Raw genomic sequence first — 19,733 nt, forward strand, 5'->3', positions numbered from 1 at the left:
CAAAAATGTAATATCCATGGATCCATTTGGAGCTGCACATATATACATACTATATGGATATGTGGCCATCATTTGGAGCATAGTTAGCCTCTGTAAGCCCATATCCCTAAAACAAAGTGACTCTCCCACTCCTAGTAGCCTTCAGCTGTCAGTAGCTCTTCAGATAGGGATGGCACTTCTTAAGCTCCTCCCCCATCCATGCTGAGAATTTGGCTGACTTGATGTTGTACAAATCTTATACATGCAGTCCTAGCCATTGTAAATTCATGTGTGCAACTGGCTGTCATGTGTAGCAAATACTAGTTCTCTATAGATCCACTCCCTCTGGCTCTTGTAATCCTCTTCCCGAGATAATCCCTGAGTCGTGTGTATGTGTGTGTGTGTGTGTGTGTGTGTGTGTGTGTGTGTGTGTTACAGTTGTCCCACTTAGAACTGAATACTCTATAGTATTTTATTCTCTGCATGTTGACCAGTTGTTGGTCTCTGGTTTGTTTGTTTGTTTGTTTGTTTGATTGGTTGGGGTTTTTTTTTTTTTGGTTTTTCGAGACAGGGTTTCTCTGTAGCTTTGGAACCTGTCCTGGTCTACTAGCTCTTGTAGACCAGGCTGGCCTCAAACTCACAGAGATCTGCCTGCCTCTGCCTCCCGAGTGCTGGGATTAAAGGCATGTGCCACCACCGCCTGGTAGTCTCTGTATTAATATTCATCTGCCAAAGAAAGAAGCTTTTCTAATGAGGCTTAAGAGATATACTAATCTGGGTATAATAAGTCATTAGAAATCAGTTTAATATAATGTCCGTTTAGCTATATAATAGTAATAGGTTCTCACCTGGGGTCTATAACCTAGCCAGTGACAGATTTTTAGCCTGGTTGATGGTACCAAGCATAGGGTCTCTCTTATGTAACAGATTTTAAGTCCAGTCAAAAAGTGTCTGGTTACTCCTCCAGCATTCCTGATACTATTGCAGCTGTGGGATACTTTTCCAGACCAGTCAATGTGGTAGCTGTCAGGGCTCACAGCTGGGCAAGACTGATGATGACTTTTTTCCCCCCAGTAGTGTGCATATAATCTTCCAGCACTATGAAAGCTAGCCACTAGGAGTGAAGCTTCCAGGTTGGTACCAGCTTGATTTGTCCATGTCCATGTTCAGGTGTGTAGTGTCTTCAGCAGTAGGGTCTTACTGTCGAGGAAGAATAGTCAAGAGCAGTGGCAGGAGCCTGAGATGTTTGTAGTGGGGGAGGGTTGGCAGTTTTTCAAGTTTGGATTTTATTTCATTCATCTCTACCTTTATCCTTATGCTGGTACTATACTGTCTTGATTCAAGTTAATTATGTTGTTTAGTAAAATCTGAAGTGAAGAAGTGTGAGTACTTCAACTTTTTATTTTTCAATATTGTTTTGACCATTTGTATCCCTTGTGATTTCATAGGACTTTAGAAATCAGCTTGCTCATTTCTGCAAAGAAGGCAGGAAGGATTTTAATAGGAATTGTGTCACAATTTTTTTCATTATGTTTGTTTTTTTAAAATATTTATTTATTTATTATGTATACAATATTCTGTCTGTGTGTATGCCTGCAGGCCAGAAGAGGGCACCAGACCTCATTACAGATGGTTGTGAGCCACCATGTGGTTGCTGGGAATTGAACTCAGGACCTTTGGAAGAGCAGGCGATGCTCTTAACCTCTGAGCCATCTCTCCAGTCCCTCATTATTTTTGTTAATCTATAATTTATTTGTCATTGTTAGTTTTGTTTTTAAATTATATATATATATATCTGTTATTCACACATATATACATATGTATGTATATAAAATTTTTGTCATGGGCTTCTGTTGCTGTGTAAATACCCTGAACAAAAGTAATTTGTGGAGGAAAGGGTTTGTTTCATTTTATAACTTACAGATCGCACCCCATCATTTAGGGAAGTCAGGGCAAGAGGAGCTCACACAGAGGCCATGGAGGGGAGCTTCTTAGTGGCTTGCTCCTCACAGTCTACTTAGCCTGCCTTCTTTAGCAATCTGGGCCACCTGCCCAGGGATGGCACCACCCATTGTGACCTAGGCCTTCCCACATCAGTCACCAAACAGCAGTGAGTGCCCTGCAGTCTTGCCTACAAGGCAGGGTTTGAGATATTTTCTCAGTTGTGGTTCCGTCTTCTCCAGTTTCTGTCAAGTTGACATAAAACTAACCAACAGTGCCAAATTAGTGTGCGTGTGTGTGTGCATTCACATGACATGTGATAGGCACTGTGGAGACAGAATCTCATTAGTATGCATGTGTGTGTTCGTTCACATTGCGTGTGATGGGTGCTGTGGAGACATTATCTCATTAGTTTGTGTGTGTTCACATGACGTGTGATGGACGCTGTGGAGTTGGTTTTCTCAGTTCACTTTTATGTGAGTCTACAAGATCAAACTTCCGTCTCCAGTTTAATGCAGCCAGTGCCTTTCCCACTGAGTCATCTTGTTGGCCCTTTGCCTAGATCTTTTTTGGGGGGAGGATTGTTTCTTTGTTTGTTTTCGAGGCAGGGTTTCTCTGTAGCTTTGGAACCTGTCCTGGTCCACTAGCTCTTGTAGCCCAAGCTAGCCTCAAACTCAAGAGATTCGCCTGCCTCTGCCTCCCGAGTGCTGGGATTAAAGGCGCCACCACCGGCTGGCCCTTTGCTTAAATCTTAATGTGGAAATTATAAGGTATAAAAGCCTGTCAGGTTCACATTTGTGTCTTTGTTGAGATACCTTTTTTTGTTTCTGTCATGTTGGTATTCTAACATTAATCTAGTTCTTTTCTTTCTTTTCTTGTTTTTGTTTGTTTGTTTGTTTGTTTTGATTTTGGTTTATTGAGACAGTTTTTCTGTGCAGCAGCTCTGGTTGTCCTGGAACTTTCTCTGTAGACCAGGCTGGCTTCAGACTCTCAGAGATCCGCCTGCCTCTGCCTCCTGAGTGCCTCCATGTCTAAGTAACTTAGTTCTTTTAAACCATCCACCTTTGTACAGACAGTCTTAGTGTACTCGCTGCCGTACCCTATTCCTGTTTGCTTTGCTCGTTTGTTGTTAGGGGTATTTTTTGGTATCACCAGTTCATTAATAATGACATAGAGACATTTTCTTAATTATAAAAGTCTGACGTTAGCTTAGGCTTGTTCCCAACTGTTGTAATAGGCTGCTTGTTTGTCCTGGCTGCCCAGAACCAAAATAACCACACAGAAACTGTATTAATTAAATCACTGCTTGGCCCATTAGCTCTAGCTTCTTATTGGCTAACACTTATATCTTAATTTAACCCATCTCCATTAATCTGTGTATCACCATGTGGCTGTGGCTTACAGGCTAAAGTTCTGGCATCTCTCCAGTGTGGCTACATGGCTGCTCTCTGACTCTGCCTCCTTTCTCCCAGCACTCAGTTTAGTTTTCCCTGCCTACCTAAGTTCTGCCCTATCTACAGGCCAAGGCACTTTCTTTATTCACCAGTGGTTTTCACAGCATACAGAGGGGTATCCCTACTAGCTCTTAAAACTTAAATTTGGGCCCGTTTATATTAACCTGCATTCAACCATGCGACTCATTACTTCTCCTCATTATTGTAAATCTGACTTCCTCCAAGTTTATCTGGCAAACCTCCCATTCCTCCAATTCTTTCCCAGAGTTCCTACTCTGCCTGGAAATCCTGTTTTTCCTCTCCTGCCTAGCTATTGGCTGGTCATGTAAGCGGAGACTGCTCTTTTGTTTCCTGGCTGCCCAGACCCAAATAGTCACAAACTATATTAATTACAACACTGTTTGGCCGATGGCTTAGGCATATTTTTAACTACTTCTTACATCTAAAATTAACCACTTTCTATTAATCTATGTGTCACCATGAGGCTGTGGCCTACCACGAAGGTTCCAGTATCTACCTCCTTCAGCAGCTACATGGCATCTCTTTGACTCTTCCTACACTCTCTGTATCTGTTTGGATTTATTTTCACCTGGCTTTACTCTGCTCAGCCATTGGCCAAAACAGCTTTATTCATCAACCAATAAAAGCAGCACATACACAGAAGAACATCCCACATCAGTTCAGTTCTTTGTGGTTAAAGAAAAACACATCTTCAAACTGTGTCCAAAAAGATTATCCCAACAGTTTGTGTGTAGGTCCAGCCTAGGACCCAGCACCTGCCAGGCGGGCAACAGTTTGTGTGTAGGTCCAGCCTAGGACCCAGCACCTGCCAGGCAGGGCTTTATCCCTGAGCTCTTAGCTGTAGTCTGTTTCTCCCATCGGAATTTGAAAAACTTTTAAAAAAAAATCTTACTCCAGTGACTCACTTAGACCTCGTTATCCTTAGATCACTGGTTAATTGACTTCCTCGGCTCCCATCGTAACATCTATTACCTTTCCAAAACGCAGTCTGGGCCATGCAGCTTTATGCTTGAAAATACTGCATGACTCTTTACTGTATCCGTTATCTATTGATGAGTCAGATCTGAATTGCATAATGAGGCTGTAAGAGGAAAAATGGAGTGTACATTTTGTTTTTCAAGATAGGATCTCTCTGTAATTTTGAAGTCTGTCCTGGTACTCACTCTGTAGGCCAGGCTGGCCTCAAACTCATAGTGATCCACCTGCCTCTGCCTCCTGAGTGCTGGTATTAAAGGTGTACACCACCACTGCCCAACTATACTCTAACCTTTAACGTCAGGCACTCGTCAGCATATTTGTGGGGATTTCCCCTATATACCAAGTAATTCTCTAGCAGATCCAAAGTGGACGCATGGTCTGTCAGTTTTGTTAGATAGCGTCAGTTCCCACAGTTGAGGACTGAGCTCTGCACGGTTGCTCTACTGCACACACTTTTGCAAGTAATAGGATGTCATATGTTGTATGGACTGGCTACAAACTAGGGCTTTCATGACCCCTTCTTTGAGTTCAACTAATTTGCTAGGATGACTAGAACTTGGAGGAACACTTAACGTTTACTGGTTTATTCTAAGGGCATTGTTAAAAACACAGAAGTAGGTTAAGAGATGACTAGAGCTAGATAATGGAGGGCACAGCTTTCGTGCGTTCTTTGGGTTTACACAGGGTCAACACCTCTACTTGTTCAGCATCCTAGACGGCCTCAAGTGTTGTCCAAGAGTTTATAGAACTTAATCCCTATCCCTTAGCCTACTTCTCTGGAAGTTAGCAATGGGGCTGAAAGTTGTATTCTAAATATTTTGGTAAGTTCATTTTTACAGTGACTGGGGCCATTCTGAAATCTTTAGGGGACTATATTAAACAAAAGACAGCCTCAGTCACTTAGGAAATCCTAAAAGTTTTAGGAATTAGGTGACTGAGATAAGGGCAAAAATAAATTATCATCTGTCCTTCTTATCCATTAGTTCTACATGTATGAATTCAACCAACTGGAGATTAAACATTCTTGAAAGCTGCAGGGCATAATGACGCACACCTTTAATCCCAGCATTCAGGAGGCATAGACAGGCAGTTCTCTGTGAGTTCGAGATCTGTCTGTTCTATGTAGTGAATTCCAAGATAACCAGGACTATAAAGAAAGACCCTACCTCAAAAACAAACAAACAGAAAAGATTCTTGGAAGTTGTAGCTATAACTGAGTTAGTTGGTAGAATGCTCACCAAGAGTCTGAGCTGGGTTTGATCTCAGCACTCCGTAAACCAGCTCATCTTCCAGCTCTTTAGCTCAAGGCTAGCCTGGGCTACCTTTTATCAGAAAGAGGAAAAAAGAACGAAGTGTGCACATCTTTAACCCCGGTACTCAGTCAGAGTCAGACAGACCTCTTCTGGAACTGCATGATGAGACCTTGTTTTTTAAAAAGAGGGGGGAGAGGAAAGAAAAAAATTATATCAGAACTAAGCATATATTATATATATATACATTTTTATTGTTTTAAAATATGATCCCCAAACAACATCACAACCATATATCTAACTTTACATTGAATTAAGAAATATAAAAATCAATGAAGATAAACATAAATTATAGTTATATGCAGATACAATTCTATTTTATATAAGATTTGCTTGTTCTCAAACTTTGGTGTCTGTGGGAGAGTCTGGAGCTACCACCCATGGCAATGGAGGACCTCCTGTAGTTTATATCATAGTACATTGGCGAGTATTTTTATTACTTTTCTTTCTCTTTGATCTTATACCTGACTTTCAGCATAGGGTGGAACAGTTTACTTGGACTCATGATCTTAAAGGCATTCATTGTGTCATGAGGGTGTGGTGTATCAGCAGTCCACAGCAGCCCACAGAGCAGAGAGAAAGCCTGTGCTCTCTGACCGTTTTCTTTTCTTTATTTCACCTGCCTCTTCCACACCCCACAGCATAGAATAGTGCCACCCACATAAAAAGCAGTCTTTCTGTGTCTGTTACTCTTCTGGAAATGACCTCATAGAGGGCAATTCTAAATTTGGTAAAATTAACAGTGAAGATAAACTTTCACAGTGGTCGAGGCTTTCAGGACACTTTTCATGTATTTTCATACCTTCTGCCATAATCTTCCTTGTCAATTGTGCATTCTTTTAAGAAATTGTTATTAAGTAATGACATTTTCATTCAAGTATAAAAGGTACTTTGGGAACATAAACTCCTGTCCTTCCTCTCCCCTCTAGTTAGTTCCTTTCATCATCTGAAATAGCCACCTTTCTATTTTATCCAAACGCTATTTATCTGTGTTCATGGTGGTGGTGGGGTGCATGTGAAAGCTTGGTTAATGTGTGTGTGGCTAATACTAACTGTCAGCTCAACAGGACTAGAGTCAAGTAAGAAACAAATGTCTGGGCATGTCTGTAAGGGAGAACGGAGGTAAGAAGATTTAGTGTAAGCAGGAGTGACACCGTGATTCCATGGGCTTAGGTTCTGAACTGAATAAAAAGGTAAAAGCAAACTCCATTTTTCAGCAACTGACACATTTCTTTCTTTTTTTATGGCTAATTGAAACTTTTTTAAAAAAAAGATTTATTTTATGTACTTGAGTGCTCTATCTGCATATACAACTTTTAAAAAAAAAATAAAAAAACTAACTTTATTTTATGCGCATTGGTATAATGATGTCAGATTTTCTGCAACTGGAGTTACAGACAGCTGCGAGCTGCCGTGTGGGTGCTGATAATTGAACCCAGGTCCTCTGGAGGAGCAGTCAGTGCTCTTAACCACTGTGCCATCTCACTAGCCCTGCATGTACAACTTTTATACCAGAAGAGGGCATCAGATTCCATTGTAGATGTCAGTCACCATGTGGTTGCTGGGAACTCATGACCTCTGGAAGAGCAGCCAGTGCTCTTAACCATCTCTGCAGCCCCTGCTGATTGAACTCTTTACACGTGTAATCTTAATTCTTCATAGTTTTATCTTAAAACGTTATCATAAATTTATTGTTTATTTATTTATTTATTTATTTATTTATTTTTAGTTTTTCGAAACAGGGTTTCGCTGTAGTTTTAGAGCCTATCCTGGAACTAGCTCTTGTAGACCTGGCTGGCCTCGAATTTAAAGAGATTAGGATTAAAGGCGTGTGCCACCACCACTCGGCTATCATAAATTTAAAATCTACTAATTTGATTTACTTGTGAGCTTCTTGAGTAAGTTTTTTTTTTCTTTTTCTTTCTTCTTCTCCACCCCCTACCCCCAGGCAGGGTTTCTCTGTGTAACAGCTCTGACTCACTCTGTAGACCAGGCTGGCCTTGAACTCACAGAGATCTAGCTGCCTTTGCTTTCCCAGTGTTGGGATTAAAGGCGTGCATCACCACTACTCAACAAGAGTAAATTTTTTTAATCTTCCATGTATTTATTGTACTTTATAATGTTATAGACCTTATGTTCTGTTAATTCTTTGTGTTCGTATGTGGACTGTGAGCTTAAAGCAGGAAACTTAATTGACCTTGTATTCTTAATACTTAGGTTTAGTTTTTTGGGTGTATATAGAGATCTTGTTGTCTTTGTGTGCCCTTTAGTTTTAATATTAATTTGTGGGGGGGGGGTACGACCTATGGCCTTGTGTATGCTAGGCAGATGTGTTATCACTGAGGCAGGGTTTTACTTTTCTTTCTTTTTCTTTTTTCTTTTATTTGTTTTGTTTGTTTTTTATGTAACAGCCCTGACTGTACAGGAACTCACTCTGTAGATCAGGCTGGCCTTGAATACAAGGGATTTTCTGCCTCCAGAGTGCTGGGATTAAAGGCGTTCACCACCACCTGACTTGAGGCAGGGTCCTTCTAAGTCACTCTGAAACCCAGGTAGGTCTTGAGTTTGAAATTCTTCTCCTTAGCCTCTCAGGTAGCTAGCTGCACAACCAGACTAAAGTCTGTTTTCATATTTATTAACAAGCTATTACCTGAGTTTAAAATCTGTTTCAGTTGTTTCAGATGTCATGGTTAAGAAAAAGGTTTTTCTAGTGCCAGAAAGGTAGCTCAGCTGATAAAGGTACTTGCCATCAAGCCTTCCAACCCAAGTTTCATCTCTGGGGCCCGGAAGATTGAGAGAGAACTGACTGCCGCAGTTGTCTTCTGACCTCCACATGAGTGTCTAGCATACTCATACGCACCCCTATAATAAATAAGTAAATAAATAAATATATTTTTTTAAAAGTTTTGGAATCAAATTGTGCCATCATTGTCTAGCTGTATGATTTTGAACTAAGTATCTCGGCAATTCTCTACTTCTGTATCTGAAAAACAAAGGAAGTGCTAATACTTAATGATTGTGAGAATCAATGCATGAAAATGCATAAAACGGAATAATGCTTGCGTATTCTGTTTATTTTACTAACTATTTTATCTCTTAATTTGTTCACTGGCAAGTATTGTCTCACTGTTTATTAGGCATTGCATCAGGTACCAGGACGGTGTGTATTCCCTGTTGTCCTCAGCTAGTCCTGGCATTTACTGGGCACACAGACGCCATCTGAGCAGTTACTCTAGTGGTGGTGAACAATTACTGTTGTCATTAAGTCAAAGTTGCTCCAAACACATACATTTTTATTGTGTTAACTTCATTAAATAGTTTTATTAATTGTGTAAGTATAAAAGAAAGATAGTACACTGCTATAGAGTATGAGAAATGAGCTCATTAACTTACCACCTAAAGTGATAGAAATGTATTGACAAATCCTAGAAAATTTGCCACTGGCCATGTTTTGATTGCTCAGTAAAGAATCAACAGTTTATTCAATTCTGCATTTGCTTTTCTTTTTTAAAACAGGATAATTCAGGCTAAGTGGTGATGCAAGCCTGTAACTCTGGCATTCTGGAAGCAGAAGTTCAGGGCTAATTTAGACAACTCATTGAGACTACCTCAAGTTGAAAAGTGAAATAAAAGGCCGGAGAGGATTTATCTTAGTGATAAAGTACTTGACTAGCATGTATAGGATAATAGGATAGTTGGTTCAGTCCCCAGTACTGCTAAACAAACACACAAACAAAAAATATTGGGTGAATCTGGGCAGAGGTGGCATATACTGTTGAATCCCAGCACTCAGAAGGCAGAGGCAGATGGATCTCTATGAGTTCGAGGCCAGCCTGGCCAGGTGATTTTGATAGCAAGGACAAAGTGTTCTAGTATAATATAGATATTTTAGAGGAGCATTCTGGTAGTATCTTTTGTTTTTATATGATTGAAATGTCTTTGATGTAATGTAAATGTTACAAGAAGCTGGGCACAGTTGTCCATACCTGTAATCTCACAATTTGGAGACCGAGGCAGGATTGATACCTTGTCTTTAAAATGTGATAGGCGACAAATCTTTTTCGTGTTTATTTTGTTCTTTTACAGTGTTAGGGATAGAATCACAAGCTTCATGCATACTAGCAAGTGCCATGCTCACTTTGGTGTATTTCCAGCTGTGGAAATGGGGTCTTTGAAGTATTGACAACAAACTGATTAATTAAAGCCTTGTACTTTTTCTGTGACTGAGGGTGAGGAAATGGTTATTTGATTGTCAATGTGTTAACCCACACTGATAGCCCAAATTGAAAACAAACAAACAAATAAATTACGGGCCTGTAATCCCAGCACTCAAGAATCTGAGGCAGGAGAATGAAGATTTTAAGGCCATCCTGGCCCAACAAAACCTTGTTTCCCCAAACCAAACAAAGTTGTTAAATTTTTAGCCAAAGTGGAGCCTGACTGCATTTTTATTTTAAGTGGACAAATTACTTTGGAAACTTGTTTCCATCTTTTCCTTCAGTCCACTTTCTAGCGTCCTGCGTCACTGCTGTTTTATTTTTACGAGCTAGCTTCAAAGATTATCTACCCTCATTGTCTCATTTTTCATTTACCCTCTGTAAATTGGTTTCTGTCCTTTCCAATCCCTAATGAATGCCTAATTGTTTTCATGGCAATTTGCCTTGTGTCTGTGTGTGTGCACGCGTGCGTGTGTGCATGCCCACCGTGCGCACCGTGGAGAATCCAGCAGAAGGGACTGCACGTCCTCCTCTGTTGCTCTTTGGTGCCTCCTCCCCTTCAGGCAGGATCTCCCACTGACTCTGAAAGTCAGTTTCCCGGCCAGAAAGTGTGAGCAGTCATTCTGTCTCTGCCTCCTCGTGCGTGCACAACAAGCACTCTTCCCACTGAGTTGACTCCTGAACTAATGGGTCAGCTTCTCCATGAAATTTGTCATTTCCGTGATAACTTGCTCTCAGAATTTTCTTCCTGCCAGGGCATTCTGTATTTTCTTTTTTGAAGAACTCTTTATTTTTGTCATGCTGATTTATATTTTAGGTTGTAGATTCATATTTTAAAGTTCCTTTTTTCTTTCACAGGACTTTTTAATTTTTGTCTTCTGAGATAGTCTGACCATTTAGTCCAGACTGGCCTTGAATTCATGTAGTGAAGGCTGGCCTTAAACTTTCCTGCCTCTGACATCTCAGTCTCCAGCTCATATATAGAATTTTTCAAAGTTATATCTTTCCCTTACAGTTTGTGGCATTTAGTAATCTTTTAAGTTTTCAGGTGGTTGTGATCATAGACCTAAACTTATGGTTCAGATTTTTAGCCGTGGAGCACACAATTCTTGATCTGGTCCCTGCCTGTCTCTCCAGCACCATCTCTGTCTGTCCTCCCCTATTATTTTCTGTGTTAAGCCAAATGTCTTTTCTGTAATTTCCTGGGCTTGGGGTTTTTTTTTTGGGGGGGGGGAGACAGTATAATAGTTGTAGGAATGAGGAGATAATCCCAGATTTCTGTTTTTCTCATTCCTTCTATATATCCCAGCTAGTCTTGAATTTCATGTGTTAAAAATAGGGTTCAAAAGCACAAGGCTGATCCAAATCAGTGAGACCAAGAACAGTCATGTAACTTGCTGCAGTGATGTAAATAGTATATGTCAGAATATGTGTACAATTCAGTGTTTGTATGTCTAACATAGTTCTTACTGTATCTGCTCAGCTTAATCTTAAGTCACTTTTTAAATATTTTCTTCTAAGTCACCTTTAGTTACTCTCTTACGTGTTTCTTTTACTCATTTAGCATTTATTTGAATATGCAAGGAGTAGAGCAGGACCTAGCAATGGGTGGATAAAAATAAAAAAATATAAATGTCCTGTTCCTTATGGTCTCAAGTTGCATTTCGTATAGTTTGTATTATCATAAAGTATTATACAGAAATCCAATTTGTTAACTTTTTAAAAGAGAAACCATAGTACATCTTTTCCCACTGTTTTTTTTTTCTCTTTTCATCCAGGGAAAGACCATGTTTGTAGATTTATTGGCTGTGGGAGAAATGATCGTTTCAACTATGTGGTCATGCAATTGCAGGTATGTTACTTTGAAAAGTGTGTCTTAAAATCTTTTAGTTTTAGCCAGGCAGTGGAGATGCACACCTTTAATCCCAGCACTCAGAAGGCAGAGGCAGGCAGATCTCTGAGTTTGAGGCCAGCCCACAGAGTGTGTTTTAGAAAAGACTGTTAAACAGAGAAACCTTGTCTCAAAAACAAAAATCTTTTAGTTTTGATCAAAATACCCAATTACAGTGAATCTACATAAAAAATGACAGCATTCTTGTTATTATGTTCAATGGCTATACACTGTATACATGGAGATTTGTTTAGACTTGGTATAGATTTTCCAAAAAAATGAAATGGTCATCTATTAGTTTTCCTGTACCTTTGTTGGTTATCATTTTTTCTCATAGCATTTAATCTTACAATAGACTGTATAACATAATGTAATCCTTGCCTTTCCACATTCCTTTCCCTTTTCATGTTTGCTCCCTCAGGCCTTTCAAATCTCTGCTCGTGCTCTCAAGAACCAGCCACTACAGCCACTACATTTAGACTGTAACCATTAGTTGGAGTAAAAGATGCATGCTTGTCCTCTTCCTTTTCTGTCAGCCTACTGTTCCTTCTCTTCTAGATGGGAGTAGAGTTGGGCTGACCAGGTAGTGGTTGATAAAGAAAATGCAAGAGTAACTGTTGCAGAAGGGAAAGTCAGGACACCATCTCCTTCCTGGATGAACACCGCAGCACAGTCACCTTGAAGCTGAAAACCATGGCTCACCGCCTGATTTTCTCTTCTCAACAGTTTCCTTTCATCTGTAGCAGACTTTATCTTGGACATTTGGTTTCTTTATTTTTTTGTATATTACTGACCTAAATGTTTTCTTCTTTTCAGAAGGCTTTTCTTTTTCTCAAGTATCCTTCAGTGTTTGACTCTGACCTAAAGATGTAACCTTTTCTGTAAACCGTAGCTGCGGTCTCACTGAGGACCACAGGATGATTATAGCTGTGGCCGGGCGTTTGTGGCGCACGCCTTCAATCCCAGCACTCAGGAGGCAGAGGCAGGCGAATCGAGGCCCCAGGCTGGTCTTCAAGAGCGAGTTCCAGGACAGGCTCCAAAGCTACAGAGAAACCCTCTCGAAATCCCCCCTCCCCAAAAGAAAAGATTATAGCAGTATGCTACCATGGTAGGCTTAGTCTTTAAAATTAATAAATTGGGAGTTGGAGGTGTGTGCCATGGTGTGTGTGTGTGTGTGTGTGTGTGTGTGTGTGTAGGTCAGAGGACAACTTCTGGAAATTGGATCTCTCCTACTGTGTAGGTCCCCAGGTTTGAACTTAGGTGTCAGACTAGGCAGCAAGTGCCTTTGCCCTAAAGTCTTTCAGATTTACATGATTCACCATTTCAAGTTAGCATAGTTTAATTTATTGAAGTGATTACCTTTACATTTTTCAGTTCATTAATGTGCTCCCTGTTTTCTCTCAGATCAACCACAACATGAAGTATATGCATTATAGTTTTGCCTGAGGGAAAAAAAAGTGACATCAAACTTTCGTTTTCAGATTTTCTTTTCTTTTTTTTTTACTTTCTTTTTTATTCTTTCTTTTTCTTTTTTTTCTTTCTTTCTTTTTTTTTTTGAGGCGGGGTCTTCTTATGTAGCCCTGGTTTTGCTGGAATTCACAGAGATCCATCTGCATCTGCCTCTCAAGTGCTGGGCTTAAAGGACCATGCCACCATCTTTGGCTAAGTTCAGATTTTCTTGATTCCCCTATTATTTATCAATTTTTCATTTGGCTTACTGGAGTCTGGTTATAAATAATGTCCATACATTGTTTATTTCTTAAGCCCTTTTTTGATCTGCAGGTTCATTTGTCTTACTTACTTGAAGATTCCTTCTTTGTTGTTTTAAGTAAAAATTCTCTTGTTCTGGATTTTGCTGATTGTTTCTGTTTGTTCCCCACCCATTTCTTATAAACTGATGATTAGACTCTAATTTCCACTTCCTTGGCAAGGGTGTTTGAGAAGTGTCCTACACAGTCCCAGCTGTGTTCTGAGGGCCAGTGTCTGACCTCCCTGCAGCCTAGTCTACCTGTTTTGAAGTTTTAAGTGATTTTTCGCAATGTATCTTATTTTCCTTTTTTTCAGTTCGTTAGTATGCATTGCTTGTGATCTTAGCAAGATTTACAAATACACTATTCTAATTGCATCATTTCTTCTCCACTAAGATAAAATAAAAGTATTTCAAGTGGTATTGGGTTACCCTGAAGTATACCTTTTACATAGGGAAGTCAGGGTTAATATTAGGCTCCTTTCCTTTAATCCATCTTCAGAACTGTGGGCTCACTAGTGTTCTCCTGTAGGAGGCAGGAGCCCCTGCTTTCCTTTGTGCTTTCATAGTCTCTCTCTTTCCTTCCCTCCTCAATAAAATTACACACTCGTAGAACTGACATTGCAACTTTTATTTTTGTTTGAGACAAGGGTGCTACTCACCATGCATCCCAGGCTGTTTCCAAACTTTCTGCCTGAGCCTTTCAATCAAGGATTATCTGAGTGTGCCATCAAGCAAACCTGCAGCTTTGAATGTTCAGTAAATTCGAGCCTTAGCTAGTGGAACTTTATATGGGCTGCACTTTGACCAGATTAGGTAGCATGTTTAAAGCATCCTTATTTTCTGATGCAATATTGTATACTGTGTTCATTCTCTCTATTTCATGCTTTCGATGTTCCTCCATTCAGCCCTGGTTCCTTTTAATGGGAAGTGCTCTTTAGAGACAATTCAGCTGTCATGTGTACCTATTGCAATAGGATTGGTCATTGTCTCCGGTTTCTTTTTTTAAGAAGACAGATTCAAAAAAATCCAATTTTAGGGCTGGAGAGATGGCTCAGAGGTTAAGAGCACTGGCTGCTCTTCCAGAGATCCTGAGTTCAATTCCCTGCAACCAAATGGTGGCTCACAACCTTCTGTAGTGAGATCTGGCACCCTCTTCTGGCATGCGGGCATACATGGAGGCAGAATGTTGTATACATAAGAAATAAATAAATAAGTGTTTTTTAAAAAAATCCAGTTTTAGTAGGGTGTGGTGGTTCACACATCTAATTCCAGCACTTGGGAGGCAGGTTGATCTTTGAGTTCAAGACCAGACTGGTCTACAACATGAGTTCCAGGACATCCAGAGCTATACAGAGAAACCCTGTCTTGAAAAGCAAAAAAAAAAAAAAAAAAAAAAAAAAAGTTCAATTTTAAGAGAGAAAGTACATTGTGGTTCATATTGATGTTTCTATGTCAGATTTATAATAGCAGACATTCTGATTACTTCTGTCTATATTTTTATTTCTTTGGTCATATGTACTTTTTAATATATAAATGAAAATGATAGCATGGGAATTGACATGAAAATAATCTGATATGCTTAGAATGGGAGAGAGTTATGTTTGAGAAGGCATTATCTATGAAAATAAATTGGCAGTGATGTGATAATTACTTTTTCTGTTTTTATATTTATTTTTGTTTGTTTTATTTTTGTGTGAATTTTTGGTTTTTAAGACAGGATTTCATGTAGCCTAGGCTGGTCTTGCACTTAGTATATCCCTTAGAATTGCCTTGACATCCTAATCTTCACCTCTCAAGTGCTGAGATGACAGGTTTGAGCAAGCACATTTGGGCTTATTATCATTATTAGCTGATATGCCTGGGAGTTCACTGTCTTTCTCTATTTAGGTATGCTACCCAATCTCTTTCCCTTTCCCCTCCTTTAGATCTCATCCTCTTCCTCCCCAACATCCATCTCTGTCTGCCTCTCTGTCTTTCTCTTTATTTCTTCAAGTTTGTGTGTGTGACAGGATCTTGCTATATAGTCCTATGTGGCCTAGAAGTCCCTCTGTAGCCTAGGTTAGCCTCAGTTTTGGCAATAATCTGTGTCTCCAGGGTACCAGAGCTACAGGCGTATGTCACCATTCCTGGCCTTATGCACTTTAGTCACTCAGAAAACCGCATGGAGTTTGATCTTGTTAACTTTGTAGAATTACTTGGGAGAAATAAGCTCTCAACAGTTTCTTGAGTATTACTATATGAAAAGATCCCCCCTACACCTCGTACACACTATTTTTGTATCAGCCTTGTATTTCTCTTCCCAGATTTTGTTACATCTTTTTTTTGTGTTGTTTTTTCCTGGTGTGTGTGTGTGTTGTTGCTGTTATGTATTGGGATCTCATTCTGTAGTCCCAGCTGTTATGGAGCTCACTTAGTAGTACAGGCTGGGCTTAACTTCTTCTTTCCCCCTAATGTTGAGATTAGCTCTGTGTGATGGTATACTCCTGCAATTCTCAAACTCAAGAAGTAGAAGCAGGAGGGTCAAAGTCAATATGACAAGTTCCAGGATAGACAAGGGCTATAGAGACCCTGTCTCAAACAAATAAACAAAAAGAACAAAAGAATTAAAAGTTAGCCTTCTGCTAGGTAACAAAATCCATTCTAGCCTGGGCTATATAAAGCTTGTCTCAAAATAATAACAATAACAAAAGCTACTAGAATTATAGACATGAGACATTATGCCCCAAACACCAGTTGATAAATTAAAATCACATTTTATGACATTTAAGTAATTACTGATGTCATTAATCAAGTTAATTGATTCCAATTGAGTTGTTCTTATGAAAGTAATGGTTGCTTTAAATTAAAGCTTGGTATTATCTGGGATGTAGTTTTGTTTGTTTACTTGTTTGTTTTTTCAAGATAGGGTTTGTGTAACAACCCTGGCTGCTGCTTTGATAGCTGAATGTTTGGTGCATCTCATTTGTGAGGCCCGAGCTGTGAAGCCAATGACAAGGGAGGGTTGGAAGGAGACCGGGAAGTTGAAAGAATCTGAGAAGTTTTAAGCATGTATAACATGCTTTATTCACTAGCACACAGACTAACAAGTAGGCTGATGCTGACAGACAAGGGGCGTAGCTCGCAGGTTGCACAGGCAAAGGCTACGGCAAGGGAAGCTTGCCTCTAAACTCAAGGTCATATCAATAGAAAAAAATCAGACAGAAAGGTGGCATTTTGCCAGAAATAGTTATATAAGAGTTACATCACTACTTACTCTGTGTTGCTCAGATACCCTGTACCGGCTACCTCCCCGGATGTATAGTTCATGTTTCAGCTGACTTGTGCTAGGTATCCACCATCACTTAGCTGTTTAAACTTTTGTTGGCCCTTATGGTCTTCTGTTTCCTAAAGGTTTCCTAATAATAACAGTCCTTAGGATTTGTTGAGTACAAGACAGCATTCCAGAAACTTCATATGGATTTTATTTAGTCTTCATAAAATTATATGAATTATTATTAGCTTTTTTACTTAAAAAAAACTGGTGTAGGAAAACTAAGTAACTTGTGGGGAGGGGTGCTGGCTAGTAATGAGGAATGCTGCTGTGGATATTGGTGCTGGTTGGTTTTAACTCGACACACCTAGAACTGCCTGGGAAGGGCACTCAATGAGGAATTGTCCAGATCTGGTTAGCTGGTAGGTACAGCTCTGGGGGAATGCCTTGATTTTTAGTGGATGTAGGAAGGTCCAGACTTTGCTTCTGAACACCAGAAAAGAGAAGAATGCTAGCTGAGGGCAAACAAGCAGGAATGGATTTATTTTCTTTTTGCTCTTGACTGTGGATGAAATGTGACCAACTGCTTGAGCTGCTGTCCTGACTTTCCCCAAAAATGATGGACTGTAACTTGAAATTGTAAGCCATACAAATCATTTCTTCTCTTATGTTGCTTTCTGTTAAGATGTTTATCATAGTAACATAAATGGAACTAGAAGAGATATCTATATTTCATATTTTTTCAATACTCACATCTAAAGGGCTGATAATGTAGCTTGGTAGTTTGACTAGCATGCATGAAGCTCTGGCTCTGGATTCAATTCCCATCATCGCATAAACTTGGCATGGTGATGCACACTGGTAATCTCAGAAATTGTTGTTGAAGGCAAGATCAGTTCATTGTCATCTTTGGTTGCACAGGGAGTTCGAGGTTAGCATGGACCATGAGACCACCCCCCACCTTGGGGAAAAAAGAAAAGGAAGGAAGGAAAAGAAAAGAAAAGAAAAGAAAGAAAAAGTCAAGTCTATATGTTTTAAAATACCAAGGGTAAATCAAAACATGATGACTTAGATATATGATTACTAACAACATGCTTATTCTTAGGCCTCGAGAGACTTGACTCAGTGGTTAAGAGCTATTGCTACTTTTCCAGAGGGCTGGAGTTCAGATTGCAGCATCCCTGTTGAGCAGCTCACGGCCATTGGAGTTAAAACTCCAATTCTAGGTGATCAGATGTCCTCTTCTGGTTTCTGAGGGCACCCACAAGTCATGTACACAAAGAGGAACACACATACTCACACACACACACACACATAATTCTTTGAGTTAGAAGATCACAATTTAGGCAAGAGCCTTACTATTTCAGGCACAGCATTTTATAGTATGGTAATATAGTAGATGTTTCGAGTCTTATCACAATATTAGGACTGTATTTTATAGTGATTATCCTGTTCCATAGGGTCGGAATCTGGCAGATCTTCGACGTAGCCAGTCCCGGGGCACATTCACCATTAGCACTACTCTTCGGCTTGGGAAACAGATTCTGGAGTCTATTGAAAGCATCCATTCTGTGGGATTCCTTCACAGAGACATCAAACCGGTAGGGGCCTTGTCTTTTCTAAGCACAGAAGGCTATTGTTTGGTACTTCTAATGTCAAAGACAGAATGTTTGATAAATGTAGGTTTTTTTGTATTTGTTGTCACTAAGTACAAAAAATGTCTATATTTCTGTAATGCCCTAAGAACGAAAATATTTTACCCTTTAGTTTAGTTTTGCTTTGTATTTAAAGCGGTAATTGGAAACTTCTGCTTATTTCCATTAGCTTTTTCATACCATAAAATGTTGTTTGCCAGCTAAATAAAAAATTCTAGGCTTGGGGCTGGAAGATGACTCAGTCAGTAAAGTACTTGAGGACTTGAGTGTTGCGTTTGGTCCCTGGAGCCTATATATTTTAAAAAAAAATGGGTATGGTGGTACACGCTTGTAATCCCCAGGCTGGACAGGTGAGATAGGAGAATCTCTAGGGTTTGCTGGCCAGTGAACCCCAGCCTGCTTAAGGAGCAACACCTGAGGCTGTTCTCTGGTCCCCACAAGTACCTCACAGGCAAGTTTGTGTCTGCCAATTTTTAGATACTTTAGCATTGCTAATTATTCAACCTCGCATAAAAATCATTAGTTTGAATTGTGTGTCTCCTGATACCAGTTGTTCATTTTCTCAAGTCACCAAATGTATTCACTGGAATAATCAACTATGAAAGACCTTAATCTCCTAAGAGCTACTTTGGAAATAAAATTTATTTTTCCTTTTTTTGTTCTCCTTTGTTTTTCATAGAAGTCATTGCTTCCATTACTGAAATGTGCTTTCTTTTTTATCTGATATTTTATTTTTCATAAGGAAAGATGACCCATTTCTGATATCTCATATTTATATATTTATTGATATTGGTGCATTTGAAAGTATAGCCATCTGTTATTACATCATTTCTAAAATTAGTTTACATAAAATGGCAACTAAATTTCTTCAAAGTGGGTTCTTCTAGAGTTAGGACCACTATGAAGCTAGAAACTGGTTTTCTGTTACTAGTACATTTAAATAAAACAGTATGACTAAGTGATTTATTTTAGGTCAGTTATTGCACGGAAAGATTGAATTTATAAAGATTAACAGCTAGGCACTGTGTAGCCAGCTTCAATTGCAGAGTATGTTGTTGTTCTGTGCCTTTCTCTATCATCATTGGAGAAACCTGACTTTCTCTTTCATCAGAAAGCCCCTAAGTAAAATAATACTTTTTAAAAAGTAAACAATAGCCAGGCGGTGGTGGCGCACACCTTTAATCCCAACACTTGGGAGGCAGAGGCAGGCGGATCTCTGTGAGTTCGAGGCCAGCCTGGTCTACAAGAGCTAGTTCCAGGAAAGGCTCCAAAAGCTACAGAGAAACC

The 19,733-nt window shown here is 39.6% G+C and overlaps 1 protein-coding gene across 5 annotated transcripts in view; it reads left to right on the top strand.

Moving 5' to 3' along the window:
• Positions 1-19,733, top strand: part of Ttbk2 (tau tubulin kinase 2) — a 123,877-nt gene that overhangs the window by 48,989 nt on the left and 55,155 nt on the right. For all 5 annotated transcript variants that reach the window (XM_048459512.3, XM_048459507.3, XM_048459510.3 and 2 more), the window contains 2 exons: positions 11,679-11,752; positions 18,252-18,392. In XM_048459512.3, coding sequence (XP_048315469.2) covers positions 11,679-11,752; positions 18,252-18,392 — 215 coding nt within the window. The remainder of the gene's footprint in view (positions 1-11,678; positions 11,753-18,251; positions 18,393-19,733) is intronic.

This window comes from Myodes glareolus, chromosome 10 (genome assembly GCF_982192425.1).
Source record: "Myodes glareolus chromosome 10, mMyoGla1.1, whole genome shotgun sequence".
In the NCBI taxonomy this organism is placed as follows: Eukaryota; Metazoa; Chordata; class Mammalia; order Rodentia; family Cricetidae; genus Myodes; species Myodes glareolus.